Here is a 16,480-nt window from a genome sequence, read left to right as displayed (position 1 = left end):
TTGTTGTAATCGTATATTAACAATTGCTATCCACTATTATCAATAAAAAATATTTAACTATTCATTCTCGAGTACTTTCGTCCCTTTTGCATCATTCATATATATATAGGGAAAAATTGTTATCCACTATGATCAGGATGGATTGGGTAAGCTGGGTCGGAGCAATCCACCTGATCCGATAAGAGTTTTGTTAAGGGAAAAATTAGCAAGGAGATATATTTTGTGAATAAGATATATCTCTGTAATATGGCTTCAGCTGTAACTTGCAAACAAGAAAATGAACTCGTGAATGGGCGTCGGAAGGATGTCCGACGTGACCACTCCGATGCTTAAGTTAACAGGTGAAGATGAAGGCTAAAGTATGTATATGTGAGGATATACGTGAATGCCAAGAGCTATATAATCAGAATGTGAAGCCTTCAAATGTAAAACATACATACTATTTATAGGAGGAAATCCCATGATTATCTTGTTTTCAGTGTCCATCTACTAATTAGGGTAAGATGGCTCTGTCCATACCCTACTTCTGACAACTTGTTCTGACACGTCAACTCCTGTGGTTCTGACAGTAATGATTATCAAGCATAAGGTAGCACATACTGGTGCACTCGAGTGAGGTGCTACTTTCGAGGTGGCTCGAGTAGAAATCACCCGGGAGCTTGTTTGGAAGCCCAAGCTTCTGATAACCCGATGAGAAGATGTCCTTGGCATTCACCTGACCGACCTCTGATGAATTCTTCATACAAACTTACACTGATTAGAGCTATCCATTTAATATCTCGGATCATTCATGGCCCGGACTCCTCGAGAGGTACCACCAATATATATATTAACAAATAATATTTTTTGAAATTTACGGGATGAGAACATCAAATAGAGAAGTTCATTCCCAACTTGTTTTTCTATAATCTCTTTTAACTTCGCCGCAGTTCGTAATACAGCCTCTAGTCATAATTTCCCAGTATGTCGTATTGTCTTTTCGCATCTCTTTTGATAGATGAGTCCTCATCCACTCATTAAAGTTAAGTCTCAAATCAGCCTTGTTCTTACTTTTGGGGCTTTCCTTGCATTTGCGGAAATTAAATTATTTTTTAAGAAAATATTTAATTAAAAATATAAATATATATAATAATTTATATGTACACACAAAATAAATGTTATTATATTTTTACATCTGAAAAAGTGTTGATAAGAGAAATCGAACTCCTAATCATTGGTCAAACACTCACATGCTCCAGCAACTCGAACATCCCACCATAGAAACTTTTGCGCGCTTCTATGATAGGATGAGAGGGAATCGAAAGGGGGCGGGGCAGAAATTAGGAGGGGCAGAGGAGAGTCGAGGGGGTACGGTTGCCACCGCTCGATTCAACTTGACTCCGTCCCTGTATATATTAAATATGTGTCATATGACATGAAACCAACTCTACAACCTTTTTGAACCTCAAGTTGTCGCCATTTTATTTATTTTATGACACACCTAATCTGAACTGCAGCACCGTATGACCTTCCTATGTATAAGTAAGTGGCCAAATATATATTATTGATTGAAATTTGATCTAAATCATTGGATCAATTATGGATGGAATTACCTAATAAAAAATCAAATGTAATTAGACTGATAACTAATTGGAGGCAAAATTCAAACCTTTCAAGATTTGACACAGATTCTCTTTTTTTCTTTGTTTTTATTTATTGAATATAATAGAGTTAGTTGAACAGAAAAAAACTTGACCAATTATAGGAAACTTCTGAAAATATGAACATATCTAATAATATTTAATTAATTTAATTAGACCTATACTTATCATCCCGCCACCGGGACTGAATATGACTGAATTCGAACACACATAGCAACAGCTCCCTGGAGATTTTTCAACTGAAACCCTGCAGCTTAATAAGACTGAGTATTGCAGGTAGATTTTGTATTCGGTGTCCGCGGCAATGCACAATTTTTTTAAACAAGTAACCGTTGTTAAAATTAGCGACGGAAAATTAAAAACTTTGCAAATTGTCTGCAGTGTAAATAATCTATTGGCATATATCAAAATCGGGACAGTTTGCGGAAAATCATTGGTAGAGTAAATGGTATGATCGGTAGATTTTTTATTCGAAAATTTTGAATAATAAAAATAAGAATGCTTGGAAACCATCGGAACTTACCTATGTACATAATTTGTTTAACAAATCAACACATCGTCAAAAGTTATGTATTTTAAATTAGTCCTTTACTTGACCTTTATTTGAATTAGTATTTTCCAAAAGCTAGTAAGAAAAATTCAAAAGACAAATGTTACGTGTAGAATTTACGGAACTCTGGAATGTATATTTTTTAATGCAGAAAAATCTTGATATATAGCGTAGAAGAATGACGACCGTCAAAAAATATATAATCCAAATAAAATTATATATGAAATAATTAATCTATTAAATTTCGGTTTTTTTGTCAGATCGGTTTTGAAATATATAATTCGAAATTAAACTATATAAACTTTGTTTTTAACATTCACATCTGAATTAAAAAATTCGATTTTCGGTTCGGTGATTGGTTTTTTCTGATTTGAATTTACGTTTTTTTCCGGTTGTAACCAAATTTTACACATGTACCTACTCATATATAATTTTACACATCTGAATTAAAAAATTCGGTTCTCGAAAAGATTTTCGCACATGTACCTACTCATATTATATAATTAGGCGACATATTTTCACTATTATTTGAAATCAAAACCCAAACCTATCTTTCTCCACTGTATCACAAGTTGGGTGGCTAATACTATTTAATACAGGAATTAATGTCGGATTCTAGAATTAATTATTTAAATTACTGAAATTTTTTTAATTAAAATAATAATAATAATAATAGTCCGGGACTCCGGATACATGCTAACCAATGTTGATTGATTATTAAGACAATGATTCCAAGACAAAATTACAAAGTATTTTAGCACATTTTTACAACTAAATCAATTCTAGGTTAAGATTTTAAATTTTTGATTTCTAAATGTTTTTAAAATTGAGTCACCAAGACTGATATAAAATTAATCTTATTTTTTTTAAAAAAAAAAAATTGGGCTGCAACTAATAAAAAATGTTCTGCATTTTATTATGATGTCTATGATATAATATATTATTTAACTCGAACTCTTTATACTAACGAAATTTGGTAATGACACAAAATTTATTTTTACAATTTTACCCTTTAGAAATATATGTTAGCTAATTTCGTTGTTGCGTGTTTATTAGTAATTTTTTTAAATATTTTTTTGTATTTTTTTTTATTTTTCTTTGAAAATAGCGATATAAAAATTGATGAAATGACAAAGATAAAGATTAAAGCTACAAAAAGTAGCTTTTTCAAATATAAAATAATATTTGAATATATAAATATTATGAGAATAATTCAAAATGAACCAACAACATACATTACCAAAAACAATTTTTTTCTTACATTTATGTATTTTCAACATTAAAAAAAAAAACATATATCAAACCAAAATTCTTAAATTTTAATCTATCATCCATGTGCGAATAATGACTATGTTATTTTTTTTTTTGAAAATTAAACATTCATAACATCAAGTCGATAAATCTTGATATACAATACAAGACAAAATATTTTCATCTAGCCAATGTAAACTGGAGTAGTTATTGAATGTTCTAAGAACAAGAAAGAGTGCCACAGTATTGACCGATCGATGCATATGCATGATCGACACAAAATGAATCAGTAGGAAATAGAATTAGCTTCAAGAGCCAATACACCCAAAGAACAAACTTCCATGTCTGGGTCGAGAACTGCACGAACCGCCTCCTTCGAGTTTGAGAATATATAAACAGAAGATACTCCTACCTGAATACACAGATCCATACCACAACGAATAGCCAATATTTCTGCTGTAAGGACAATACTCGGATTACAGATGATAAAACACAATAAAGAAAGGAAGCATCACGATGTGTTTTCAGACAGTACCAAAATGAAATATTTTTCCAAACATCCTTAATAGCCAAACAGAAAAGAAAACAATGACTAGTAGATGCATAATGAAAATTGCAAAGCGAGCATGTCCCATGAGTTGGAATATGATGAGAAATCAAATTAACCTCAGTCGGAATAAATTCTCTGGATGCTTTCTCCAAAAATATACGAACTTTCGGTGGTAATCGAAGTAAGAAAATAGATATTGAGAGAGCAAAACAAATTTTAAAATTTTAAAAGGTACAAAAACAAATATTAAGAAGGAAAATGAAAAAAATTTAAATAGTAATCTAGTATACGACATCTAATTATAACTAATTTTTTATATTTTCAAAAAAGTCTAATATATATATATATATATATTTCTAAATAATAGCATCTATCGTATAATTCAATACAGAAAAAAACTATTTTTAAAATAAAAGGAAGGGTGACCTGTCCACCATCGTGTTAAATCGCGTACGTTGAAAGGTGTGAACATGTGACGTTGAAAAGACTGGAAAACCCGTACAAAGAACCAAAGGACAGTCAAAAAACAACTAAAACAGTACTATTTACATATTTTAAAATAAATGGAAACTTTTGAATTGTCATACAACTCTTAGCAAATAACATTGAATATGTAATCAATAATTAGACCTATGTTCAGTTTTTATCAGATCGATTTTTTTTTCTTCAAATTTTTACTAATCAAAAAAATAGTTTTGAATTTCCTATATGACATATGTTTTTTTTGATAAAATTTGGTATAAACAAATATATGATTTTTCGGATTTAAATATTTTAGATCTGAAATTAATATATGATTTTTTTAGTAACCAAACATATACATCAAATTTTGATATTAATGATATGTCATTTTCGGATGAAAATTTGGTATAAAACATTAAAAATCTGACATTAATATATTATATTTAAGTACAAATAGTTCATATGTGCTGTTAATATATGATTTTTGAGCACACAAATATTTATAACAAAATTTACTATTAATGATATGTTTTTTTTAATGAACATTGATATAAAAAAATTAAATATATAATATTAATATATGATATTCTAATATAAAATTTTTTAGATCAAATAATATTTGATCACACAATTTCGATCTGAAAGAAATTAAACACATTCAATTATGCTAATACAAATAAAATAAAATAAAATAAAATAAAATAAATGTGATATTCTGTTGGTCTTCTTTATAATGGAAGGTGGTCAAACGAGGAGACTGCTTCAGATGTTCTTATATAAATATATATCGATAGAGATATCCATGAACACCCACTGTGACAGACGATCAGGATTCGGCTCATTTGTCACTGTTTAAGAATGTTTTCTGGAAATTTGAAAAATCTATTCTTCGCGTAATAATCAATCTTTTGGTGATATAAGTACAAGATTGGTACACTATACCTCTTATTTCCTACATAATTTCATTTCTTGATAATATAGTATCGATCTAACGAAGATATTAGCCATTATTCCGACGAGAAAATGAAGTTCTGTAAAGAATTAGCATCGCAGATGGTACCGGAATGGCAAGAAGCATACATGAACTACGGGTTCTTGAAATCTTTACTGAAAGAGATCATTATCTTCAAGCAAAGGAACCGCCCCGCCCCGCAGAGGCCGCATGGCTTGAAACGGAACGCCACCCTCTATCGAGCCTTCAGTGGCCTAACACATATGGTGCATCTGCATCATTCCCCTCGAAACCACAGTCCCTCGGATATCGAAAACCAGGTCATTCTGGTAAACACCGTGGAACGAGATGGGTCGGATGAATCTGCGGAGACGACGTTTCTCAATGTTCATGATGAAGGAGGAGAATACGAGTTGGTGTATTTCAAGAGGTTGGATGAGGAATTCAATAAGGTGTTGAAGTTTTATAAGGAAAAAGTGAAGGAAGTGGTGGATGAGGCCGGGGCTTTGAATAAGCAAATGGAGGCTTTGGTTGCTTTCCGAGTTAAGGTGGAGCATCCGGAAGGATGGATGAATAGCGTGGAGGAGACTAAGAAGCTCGCTTCGGATGTTGCTGTTTCCCGAGCTGAATTGTTTGCTACAGCTCCATCTGCAGTTAGAGCTAGCAGTAAGTTCAGATTTTTCATGAAACAAGAGCTAGATTTTGATGATTTTCTTTAAATTTATCGTTCCCGTGTTATGAATCACTTGTTGTCTCAGTGTACGAGTCAAGTGGTGACTTATAGATTAGTAGTACTTACATATTTAAGAATGCTTGCATTTTTTTTATGCAGAAAGGGTTCCAATGGATGTGATAGATGAAGAAAGTTCAAGAAACGGAGGGCTCTCCGATGAATCGAGTCATAGAGACTATAAAGAAGACAAGGAGATGAAAACGATAACGACAAACTCACAGGTAATTCAAGAAGATGAACAAAATGGTGCTCGGAGCAACAGGCCAGCACCTTTAGAGATACTGCAATATGTAAAGTTCAACACCCCACAAGGAACCCCTCGTTCGACTATTAAAGGATTTCTCAACATTCCTAATCAGTCTGACTTGAAGTTTAGTAAGTATAATTTGAAGAAAGCAGAGGCACAGCTTAAGAAGGCTTTCGTCGAATTCTACAACAAGCTAAGGCTTCTAAAAAACTACAGGTAGATCAGATGCAATATATATTCCAAATTTAGTTTACCGTTAATTAGTACTATTGATTTTCAAATGACATATTAACTTATCCACTTCATATATGTAACAGTTTTCTCAATATTCTGGCCTTTTCAAAGATCATGAAGAAATACGATAAGGTATGTGTGTGTGTGTGTGTGTGTGTGTGTGTGTGTGTGTCAAGAATTTAATTCTTTTTAAGTTTTATGCATGGCAACTAAAGGAGTCATCGAACATAAATACTGATGAATCTGAGCTTGTTTTATGTTAGATTGCTTCAAGACATGCATCCAAATCGTATATGAAAATGGTCGACAATTCCTACCTCGGAAGCTCAGATGAGGTAAGCTTCATTCATCTTTTTTCATTACAGTACTCATCGATTCTCTAAAAATATAAGAAGTGTAAAAATTCTTTGAAAACTATAGGTCAGCAAACTGATGGAACGAGTTGAAGTTATTTTCATCAAGCATTTCTCGAACTCGAATCGCAGCAAAGGGATGAATATTCTAAGACCAAGGGCGAAAAGAGAAAAGCATAGAGTGACATTCTCAATGGGTATGTTGTTGAATGAACTTAATACTTTGGAAATGAAAATTTTCTGGGGATTTTGGATTATCACTTACATTCCTTTTGTTCCATAAAATTGCAGGATTTCTTGTAGGATGCACACTTGCTCTTATAATAGCCTTAATATTAATCATTCGCGCACGTAAAATCCTCGACAAAGAAGGCAAGGTTCTCTACATGGAAACCATGTTTCCTCTTTACAGGTGAACCCTTGAATCCTCCTATCCATTTCTTGATTTCAAAATCTGCACCAAACTAAAGAATTAATTATACACTTTCCTTGCAACTTTCCATCGGTTTAATCTAAAGTAAAAAAGTTCTTTGCAGTTTGTTTGGCTTCATTGTACTCCACATGGTGTTGTATGCTGCATGCATATACTTCTGGAGGCTGTACCGAGTCAATTATCCGTTCATATTCGGATTCAAGCAAGGAACCGAACTAGGATACAAAGAGATTTTACTCGTCGGTTTCTGTATAAGTGTGCTAGCTCTCGCTTGTGTGCTTGCTAATTTGGACATGGAAATGGATCCGGTCACAAAAGAATATAAAGCGATAACCGAGCTTCTTCCTCTCGGGCTCGTAGGGGTAAAAAAACCTCTCATCCAAATCGACAAGAGTCTTACTTGTTCAACCTTTTTTGCTCAATCTGATGTCGCCCTTTTTCTTGCAGCTTTTAATGGCCATTATGCTATGCCCTTTTAACATTATATACCGTCCAAGTCGTTTCTTCCTGCTCGTCTCCCTGTTTCATTGTCTATTTGCTCCTCTGTATAAGGTAAGCGAAGTATCATATTCTTGCTAATATATTCTTGAAAGTCAAAACTAATATATTATATTAATCCTACTTCCGTTAAAATTGTGTACAGGTTACACTACCAGACTTCTTATTAGCAGACCAGCTTAGTAGTCAGGTATTTAAAGCTCTATTTGATGCATGTTTGTTTTCTTCTCTTGGTTTATAGTCCTCGAAATAAGCATGTAAAATTTTCATACAGATTCAAGCACTGAGAAGTTTCGAGTTTTATATTTGTTACTACGGATGGGGAGACTACAAACACAGGCTAAACAGTTGCAACGATAGCCATGTTTTCAACACGTTCTCGTACATTATAGCCGCTCTGCCGTTTTGGTGGCGATTCCTTCAGGTGTATAATTCAACCATATATGATTATAGAATAAACCCTCAGATTATATGCTATATATGCCATATATAAAACTAACATGAGTTTCTTGATTTCTTAGTGTCTACGTCGCCTATATGATGAGGGAGACATCATGCAAGGCTACAACGGGTTGAAATATTTCTCAATCATTGTTGCGGTCTCTACCAGAACAGCATACACCCTCAGTCATGCAAACAGTTGGAAGATTATAGCCTGGATTACTTCGATTGGTGCAACGATTGTTAGCACTTATTGGGACATCGTTTTTGACTGGGGACTTTTCCAACGAAACTCTAAGAATCGGTTCTTGAGAGACAAGCTACTTGTTCCACACAAAAGTGTATACTATGTAGCAGTGGTAAGATTCAAGATTAACTGATCTTTACTGTGTCCTTCTCTGGATTCCATATTTGGTTAAAAAATTGAATGTCTTCAAGATGCGTTTTTTCTCTTATTGCAGGTGTTGAATGTGTTGTTGAGATTGGCTTGGATGCAAACTGTGCTGAACTTCAAAATCTTTTCCTTGCATACGCAGATGATGATTGCGTTTGTGGCGATTTTAGAGATCATTCGACGCGGCATATGGAACTTTTTCAGGTAGGTTTTGTTGCGACTTTTGTATCCATCAATGATTGGATTCTCGCTTTGTTTGTACTTTATGAACTAGAGATCGGTTCTATTAACCGTTTGTTTTCATTCTGGTTCGAAATCGACTTTCCCCTTAAGACCATTATAGACATCTGATGTGTTTGTTATTTTCTTGGATTTGCAGGTTGGAGAATGAACATCTTAACAACGTTGGAAAATTTCGTGCATTCAAATCAGTTCCATTACCTTTCAATTACGACGAAGACGATGATAAAGACGTATAGCGATCCAACTGCAGTAGGAACGACTGTACTAACAAGTTTACATTTTGCTGCTTGGATGTAATGAGCTATACCAAGAACGACCCAACTGTTAAAAGGAATAAAGCGACGGTCTGCCTTTCCAATCCGAACATGGATCCGGAAGTTCATTGTTTTAATCTTTTATTGAAGTATGAGGCTATGTAATTTCTTGTGCCATAAATGCGATCAATTCATCTACTGCAAATGTTATTCCACTTTGTGTTATACACACTAATTTTGGCAAAGCAATCTAAAAATAAAAGTAAACAAAAGTCATGTTCATCTAAGGTGAATATGAATATCTATCCATATAAGATTCATTATAAAATTAATCGACCGTATATTGATAAGATGTTTTCTTTTAGTGCTAGTATCTCATTATCCCACCTTAGATTAGAGCAACTGTACAGCTTGTCCTCGATGAGCCCGAACTCCATATCGGAGCAATTGAACAAAATATCCAATCACAATAACAAGTAATTATGAGACCTTAGAAAGTTGATAATCAAACGTATAATTGAATAAATTCCTAAGAAACTTAACTCTAAGCAAAAATAGAGGGGAACTTAGCCACCACAAGGTCCCAAAGAGTTACAATTCAATCGAGAACCTGCTCCATATAGTTTCCTGCATTACTAAAGCCCGCATGCCGGATATCACTCTGATCAGGAAAAAAAAAGATGACAGGACACGAAAACAGGCTCAGTCACATTGGTCACCAGGACTTGGCTTCATCCCGCTGCAACAAAAGAAGTGAGGTAGCTTGACCCGACCACAAACCCTGCCAAAATATAGAAATTTCACAAAGAACTTGTGAAAATACTGTGACGATTGATAGCAAGGTAAAAGTTAATTAGTGGCCTCTTAATGGAAACTGAATCCAGGTCTAGTGCGAGAATCTCCTTCTCAAATCATGGAATTAGAAATGAGAGATGCGAAGATAATGGGAAAGTTTGAAGCATAGCTGCATTAGCCAAACAATTTCTCAAACTTCCAGATTAGAAATTGAACTGTATTAAACATAGAGTAATTGATTGTGCCATCTCCCATGAGCTCGAGTTCTTACAACCAACAGTTTCAACAAAGATAAAACAACTTACTTGCAACGAACTATAACTGGAACAGGTTTCAAAGCCTTCGGTCCATTTCTTATGCCTTTCTTATGTCGAGAAACCTGCAAGATGCTTTTCACTAATGATAAACAAATAATCCAAAATGATCACAATTGATGATTTTCGATATAGATGACAATTTTCAATTTAAGGGCTCTGAAAGTATTTCTAGTGAAGGATCAGAAACCCAGAAAAAAAATGCTGGCATGCAACAGAATCCGCAACTTAAACTTAGGTGCCCCACTTTCATACCATTTCAGAATAGAAACCATCATACCATTTCAGAATAGAAACCGGTTTACATCAAAATTGACTATACTGAAACAGACAAGAAACAATCGAGGAGTCACCTTTATTTAGAAAAATAACTCAAACCCTTCAAGATGTAGTATTTTAGTCGCATTAGCACAAGAAAAAGTTCAATAACGCACAAGATTGATGAATGCAAGGTCTCAAATTTATCACATATTCGTCACTACACTGATAAAAAAAAAGCAAAAGGAAAAGTCGGCAGTGGAATAACAAAGACAGAAACGGTTTTCTCTTATTCTCCAAAGTTCGGTAACGCACAGGAAAAAGTTCGGTAACGCACAAGATTAATATTCTTGTTGCTCGAAATGGTTTTCTCTTATTCTCCAAAAAAAAATTCCTCCAGTTAGATTTCACAACAGTAGTCTTGTAGTGATGGATTTACCATAGTGAATATCATAAACGATTTTCTCCAATAAACCCTAAACCCTAATGTAAAGACAGAGCATACACGAGAAATGAACTTGGCTAACTATCAATTGAGGTAAACAATTCGAAAGTACTCGATCGTTAAATCTGTAAGTAAAAATAATCAATAAATTGACCTTCTTTTTGGGGACGGCCATGAGCTCGATAGACCCAGCAAAGAAAGGTAAATTAGGTAACTCTTCAGCTCCCCTCTTGACATTGTCGTCTGTGCTTTCCGGCGGCGTGGGGCTGATCAAGTGGGTGATGGCGGTTCCCAATGGTGGTGGTCTAGCCACTGTGTGCACCCACCGGCGGATACTTACTAGAGCATACCCCGCTTTAAATCCATCAGTTTTTAGCAAAGCCATTGGATTTACACGTAAGTGATGGCTACGCGCCGCTGCTATGTGGGCTGTAGAGTCTTGAGAAATTTAAGCGAAGTGCAGCACGAGTAGAACGGTGGCGTATTAAGTACCTAATTATGTAAATAATATATGAATTAGTAAAATATAATTTTCTTTGATTGCTTATTTAGATTTTCAATGTAGAAAGAAATTGGAAACTTTATTTTCTATTTTGGAAATGATATAAAATGTGTCAATTAAAGAAAAATAATAGCGTCATTCGTTCTTTTAAAATTATGAAGATAAACTTTTTTTCCCATTCAAACAATTTTTTTAATGCATGAGATAGGATTTTTACGCTATTATTTGAGTTCAAACTTCAAACTAATGTCTATCCGCGGGTACTACTACTATACTAAAACTAGGATGATTTTAAACCTTTTATTAATACAATAAAATATAAATAATTATCGACGATACTTTGGAGATATCCGGGTCATCAAAGAGGTATTCAGATCATCTTTAGTCCGAGTTTTGGGTAGCAGGAAGCCAGGAAAGTTGAGCAAACCAACCAGTGCCCAGAAGGAGCCGGGCTCTCAGCTGAGCACGGGTAGTATAACTAGTAGGCAGTGCTTCACATCACGGTTATCCACCCAAGCACCCCTATACAGGTGTCATCTCCAAGTTCACAGGTATGAGGCGTCATGTCTCGATAATCGTTGGCAGTTCTTTCAGCTAGGGATGTAAATGAACCAAACCGTTAGCGAGCTATTCGAAGCTCGGCTCGATAAAAAGCTTGTTTGAGTTTGTTTGTTAATCATATCAAACCAAGCCCAAGCTCGATTTTGAGCTCGAAAATTTAATCAAACCAAGCTCAAGCCTCAGGATATTCGGCTCGTGAGCTCGCAAACATGTTCGATAATAGGCTCGCAAGCTCGAGTCGTTTAGGTGGCTCGTAAGCTCGAGCTCGAGCTCGAGTCGTTTAGGTGGCTCGTAAGCCTGAGCTTGGCTCATTTGTTGAGTTGACAAATAAAAATATTAGTACTAATGTCAATGTAAGAAATTGAATATAAGACATGTTTAAAAAAATGATGAATTCACACCATTTAGTCACAATTACATTTTTAATCTTATTTGCATATCATTATACTAAAATGTTCTTTAAAATACAATAAATAAAATGAATTAACAGAAATACATCAACTTATTCTTTTTCCCTAAAAATTTACATAACCAAGTCATATACAAATTGAGTAACTTTACTATTAGTCTGTGAAGGTTAATTAAAAATTTTACATGCTAAATTGATATGTCATTTGACATTAATCAATAATTTAAGTTAATTATGTCGAATTCATTTCATAATGATGTGCTGTCTTCCATCTACTATATTTAATAAATATTCTAGATGATTTTGGTGATATCAGTATATAATGAATATTCTAGATGTATGATTTTGGAATGTTCAATAATATACTGATTTATGTTTTTTTTAGCTCTTATCTGTGTCGTTTTGGTTATTTATGAATGAATTTACATTTTTATGTCTGATTTAAAATTAGTTTATAGATACATTTAATTTTTAACAAGCTCGATTCAAACTCAAACTCGAGCTCAATTATATGCTTATCGAGCTCGAAAACGAGACGAGATCAAGCCAGGCTTGTTAAACATGCTAAACAAGCTATTCATGAATCAAGCTCGAGCCTGGCTTGATTAACATGCTAAACGAGCTTTTAACGAGCCGAGCTCGAGCTTTTCTCGAGCTCAGTAATTTCAATACAAACCGAGCTCGAGCCTCAAACAGTCTTAAACAAACCAAGCTCAAGCTTGATACTGTTTGGTTTGGTTTGGATTGTTTACATCCCTACTTTCAGCGCACATAGGAGTGATGTGACTATGCTTGAAGTAGTATGAGCTGTTAGATTTGGCAGTGTCAGAGAGCAGGGCATGAACGCCCATCTCGCCATGAGTAGCAGTTGGGCACTGGAAACAAAATCATCATCGACTTTTATCTTATAACAGGTTCTCTTGACATTAATTCATTCAAATATTCTTGCAATTCGCATATTCTCTATACATTCTCCTGATATAAAATATTTGACTGACTTGAGCTTCGAAATGGTTACGCCGAGGAATGTTCCGGCGCCCTACTAACGTTCTCTACTTTTTTAAGTGTGCGGATACTTCAAGCCCAGGTACTTTTCACTTGAGTTCTGACATACCAAGACATAAACCAACCCGATTCGGTGTAATTGCCCACCAAACTCATACCCAATTCACCCGATCATCATCATTGGTACCGTCTGTGGGAAACTAGATCTGAGACAAAGATATAGTTCCCACTCGAAAATTAGCTCGGACGAACAATTCCAAAAGGGAGTCCTCAAGCTAAGAGGTTCTCCAAGAAAATCCACCCAACAATCGACTTTTATCTTATAACAGGTTCTCTTGACATTAATTCATTCAAATATTCTTGCAATTCGCATATTCTCTATACATTCTCCTGATATAAAATATTTGACTGACTTGAGCTTCGAAATGGTTACGCCGAGGAATGTTCCGGCGCCCTACTAACGTTCTCTACTTTTTTAAGTGTGCGGATACTTCAAGCCCAGGTACTTTTCACTTGAGTTCTGACATACCAAGACATAAACCAACCCGATTCGGTGTAATTGCCCACCAAACTCATACCCAATTCACCCGATCATCATCATTGGTACCGTCTGTGGGAAACTAGATCTGAGACAAAGATATAGTTCCCACTCGAAAATTAGCTCGGACGAACAATTCCAAAAGGGAGTCCTCAAGCTAAGAGGTTCTCCAAGAAAATCCACCCAACAATCGACTTTTATCTTATAACAGGTTCTCTTGACATTAATTCATTCAAATATTCTTGCAATTCGCATATTCTCTATACATTCTCCTGATATAAAATATTTGACTGACTTGAGCTTCGAAATGGTTACGCCGAGGAATGTTCCGGCGCCCTACTAACGTTCTCTACTTTTTTAAGTGTGCGGATACTTCATGCCCATGTACTTTTCACTTGAGTTCTGACATACCAAGACATAAACCAACCCGATTCGGTGTAATTGCCCACCAAACTCATACCCAATTCACCCGATCATCATCATTGGTGCCGTCTGTGGGAAACTAGATCTGAGACAAAGATATAGTTCCCACTCGAAAATTAGCTCGGACGAACAATTCCAAAAGGGAGTCCTCAAGCTAAGAGGTTCTCCAAGAAAATCCACCCAACAAACTTTCATAATCAATCCTGAACAATTGACTTAGTGGATAGCAGCGGATGTCCAGAAGGCCATGATAGAGAAGTTATCTCCCTGTAGCAGCCAGACACCCCATGAGGAAAGGTCCCCGGGAGAATCTCCTCCTGAGGACAAAACAAATGAGGAGTGAGGAGTTGGATGAAGAAGTAACGTCATTTTCATCCCTTCAGAGAAAAAGAGATATCATTAACGAATCAACTATTCAAACGAGCAGACAGGGAAAATGCGTTATTGTCGAAGAAACGAGCCACCTCGATATAGAAAGGGGGAACGGGAAATCAGATACCACTGTGGACTTGATCTCGGAAAAAAGGTGTAGAAACCCCCCGGGGGTTGGTCAGCTTTGTCCGAGGGGCCCCAGATCAGAATGGTATAAGAGAAAGTGATGGACCCTGAGGTCCTCGTCAGCTCCCGGCGCAGGGTACTCCCCATGGTAGAGAACCAGAGGGTACCCGAGATATTAAGATGGAAGGAAATGGGGGCGTGGACCTTGGCTTTACCCTTTTTCAGAGCACGAGAAGTCCTGACAGATTCATGTTCTGTTTCTTGAATTTTTTTAGGGGAAGGGAGAAGGATTGGTCTTTTAGAGCTGAGGAAAGAATCGGAGCGCACCGCCGCAGACTCATAACTAGATGAGTCGTGTGAGTTCGCTCCAGAGGTGGAAGAAATGGAATTAGACATATTTTAGCAGAAAATGAAGAAAACTTACCAATGATTGGGAAAAAAGACTGGATGGAGAACGTGAAAATCACCAAAGAGGGGAACATAGGGCGTCTGAATACGGAGAGCTTGTGAACAAAAGCGCAAAGATGACAACGTGAAAAATGGGGAAAATCGATCACTTTATATTGGCGGAAGATTTTGATCTGGACTGTTGATCTCTAAACAAATAAACAGACACAATGCATCTTGGAAATTGTGTGGGGTATATGAAAAGACGGTTTCGAAGCGACATCAGACCTTTCGACTGCCAGGGCTTACATCATGCTAACGTCAGCCCCACATCACGTGAATTTTCTGCCCAGGCACATTCGGGTTGCCCGAGATAGCGAGTAAGACTCTATCTCGACTATCTAAGGGGGGGAGTGATGATACTCCCGGAGATATCCGGGTCATCAAAGAGGAACCCGGGTCATCTTTAGTCCAGGTTTTAGATAGTTAGGAAGCTAGGAAAATTGAACAAACCAAGCAGTGCTCGGAAGGAGCCTGGCTCTCAGCTGAGCATGAGTAGTGGGAGCTCGTGTAGTATAATACAAAATGATCACAATTGATGATTTGAAGTTGCGATTCAAAATATCAAGACTTTTCAAATATAGCCGACAACTGCTTTTGTGTACAAAACTGACAAATTTATCACGATTTATCAGCTTTTTAAGTTCTGATTCAGAATTTGACTTTGGAAGATTATTTGTAGATCATTGTTGAAGCTTTTTAACTCATCCTGAATCGTTCTATTATGATAATATAGCTGAGATATATGACCAAAATACCAAAATTTCTCAAGTCTAGCCGTTTGGTATATCCGTCACTTCCTACAGGATTTTGCGACATCCGTTCAGCATAGTTAACATCTGAACTAACCTGACCATCCTAAATATACTTGTAGAAAATTGAGTCGGCTTTCCAACCGATTTGCTCGTTGGTCATTTGAATCAATAATTTGTGAGATATGAGCAAAATAACAGAGCTGGTCAAGTCAAGCTGTTTGTTGTATCAATTACTTCTAGCTTGATTTTGCAATCACTATTTTGACTTAATAACATCCAAACTAGTCTAATTGGC

General features: G+C 35.6%; 2 protein-coding genes across 2 annotated transcripts; one reads left to right on the top strand and one right to left on the bottom strand.

Annotated features, from left to right (window-relative positions):
• Nucleotides 1–5,254: 5,254 nt before the first annotated feature.
• On the top strand, nucleotides 5,255–9,484 carry LOC140981739 (phosphate transporter PHO1 homolog 3-like). Its single transcript, XM_073448159.1, has 13 exons — nucleotides 5,255–6,071; nucleotides 6,238–6,601; nucleotides 6,703–6,751; nucleotides 6,883–6,954; nucleotides 7,040–7,169; nucleotides 7,264–7,384; nucleotides 7,509–7,767; nucleotides 7,853–7,957; nucleotides 8,049–8,093; nucleotides 8,178–8,327; nucleotides 8,425–8,703; nucleotides 8,806–8,942; nucleotides 9,118–9,484. The coding sequence occupies exons 1-13, from the start codon at nucleotides 5,477–5,479 to the stop codon at nucleotides 9,215–9,217; spliced, it is 2,406 nt and encodes an 801-aa protein (XP_073304260.1). The 5' UTR covers nucleotides 5,255–5,476; the 3' UTR covers nucleotides 9,218–9,484.
• A 172-nt stretch (nucleotides 9,485–9,656) lies between these two features.
• LOC140981035 (uncharacterized) lies at nucleotides 9,657–11,527 on the bottom strand. Its single transcript, XM_073447251.1, has 3 exons — nucleotides 11,202–11,527; nucleotides 10,336–10,409; nucleotides 9,657–10,016 (listed from the first exon to the last, which is right to left on the bottom strand). Exons 1-3 carry the CDS (start codon nucleotides 11,430–11,432, stop codon nucleotides 9,938–9,940), a joined length of 384 nt encoding a protein of 127 aa, XP_073303352.1. The 5' UTR covers nucleotides 11,433–11,527; the 3' UTR covers nucleotides 9,657–9,937.
• Between the last annotated feature and the right edge of the window lie 4,953 nt (nucleotides 11,528–16,480).

This window comes from Primulina huaijiensis, chromosome 7, assembly GCF_012295235.1.
Source record: "Primulina huaijiensis isolate GDHJ02 chromosome 7, ASM1229523v2, whole genome shotgun sequence".
Taxonomy (NCBI): Eukaryota; Viridiplantae; Streptophyta; class Magnoliopsida; order Lamiales; family Gesneriaceae; genus Primulina; species Primulina huaijiensis.
This window is presented reverse-complemented; position numbering and strand designations above follow the sequence as displayed.

Bases quoted from the DNA above. Each gene is read 5' to 3' on its own strand.
- LOC140981739 (XM_073448159.1), top strand. From the start codon at position 5,477: ATGAAGTTCTGTAAAGAATTAGCATCGCAGATGGTACCGGAATGGCAA. The intron at 6,602-6,702 runs GTAGATCAGATG...TATATGTAACAG, and splicing joins AGGCTTCTAAAAAACTACAG to TTTTCTCAATATTCTGGCCT. The intron at 8,704-8,805 runs GTAAGATTCAAG...CTCTTATTGCAG, and splicing joins GTGTATACTATGTAGCAGTG to GTGTTGAATGTGTTGTTGAG.
- LOC140981035 (XM_073447251.1), bottom strand. From the start codon at position 11,432: ATGGCTTTGCTAAAAACTGATGGATTTAAAGCGGGGTATGCTCTAGTA. The intron at 10,410-11,201 runs GTCAATTTATTG...AGCATCTTGCAG, and splicing joins TGGCCGTCCCCAAAAAGAAG to GTTTCTCGACATAAGAAAGG. The intron at 10,017-10,335 runs GTAAGTTGTTTT...ATATTTTGGCAG, and splicing joins CCAGTTATAGTTCGTTGCAA to GGTTTGTGGTCGGGTCAAGC.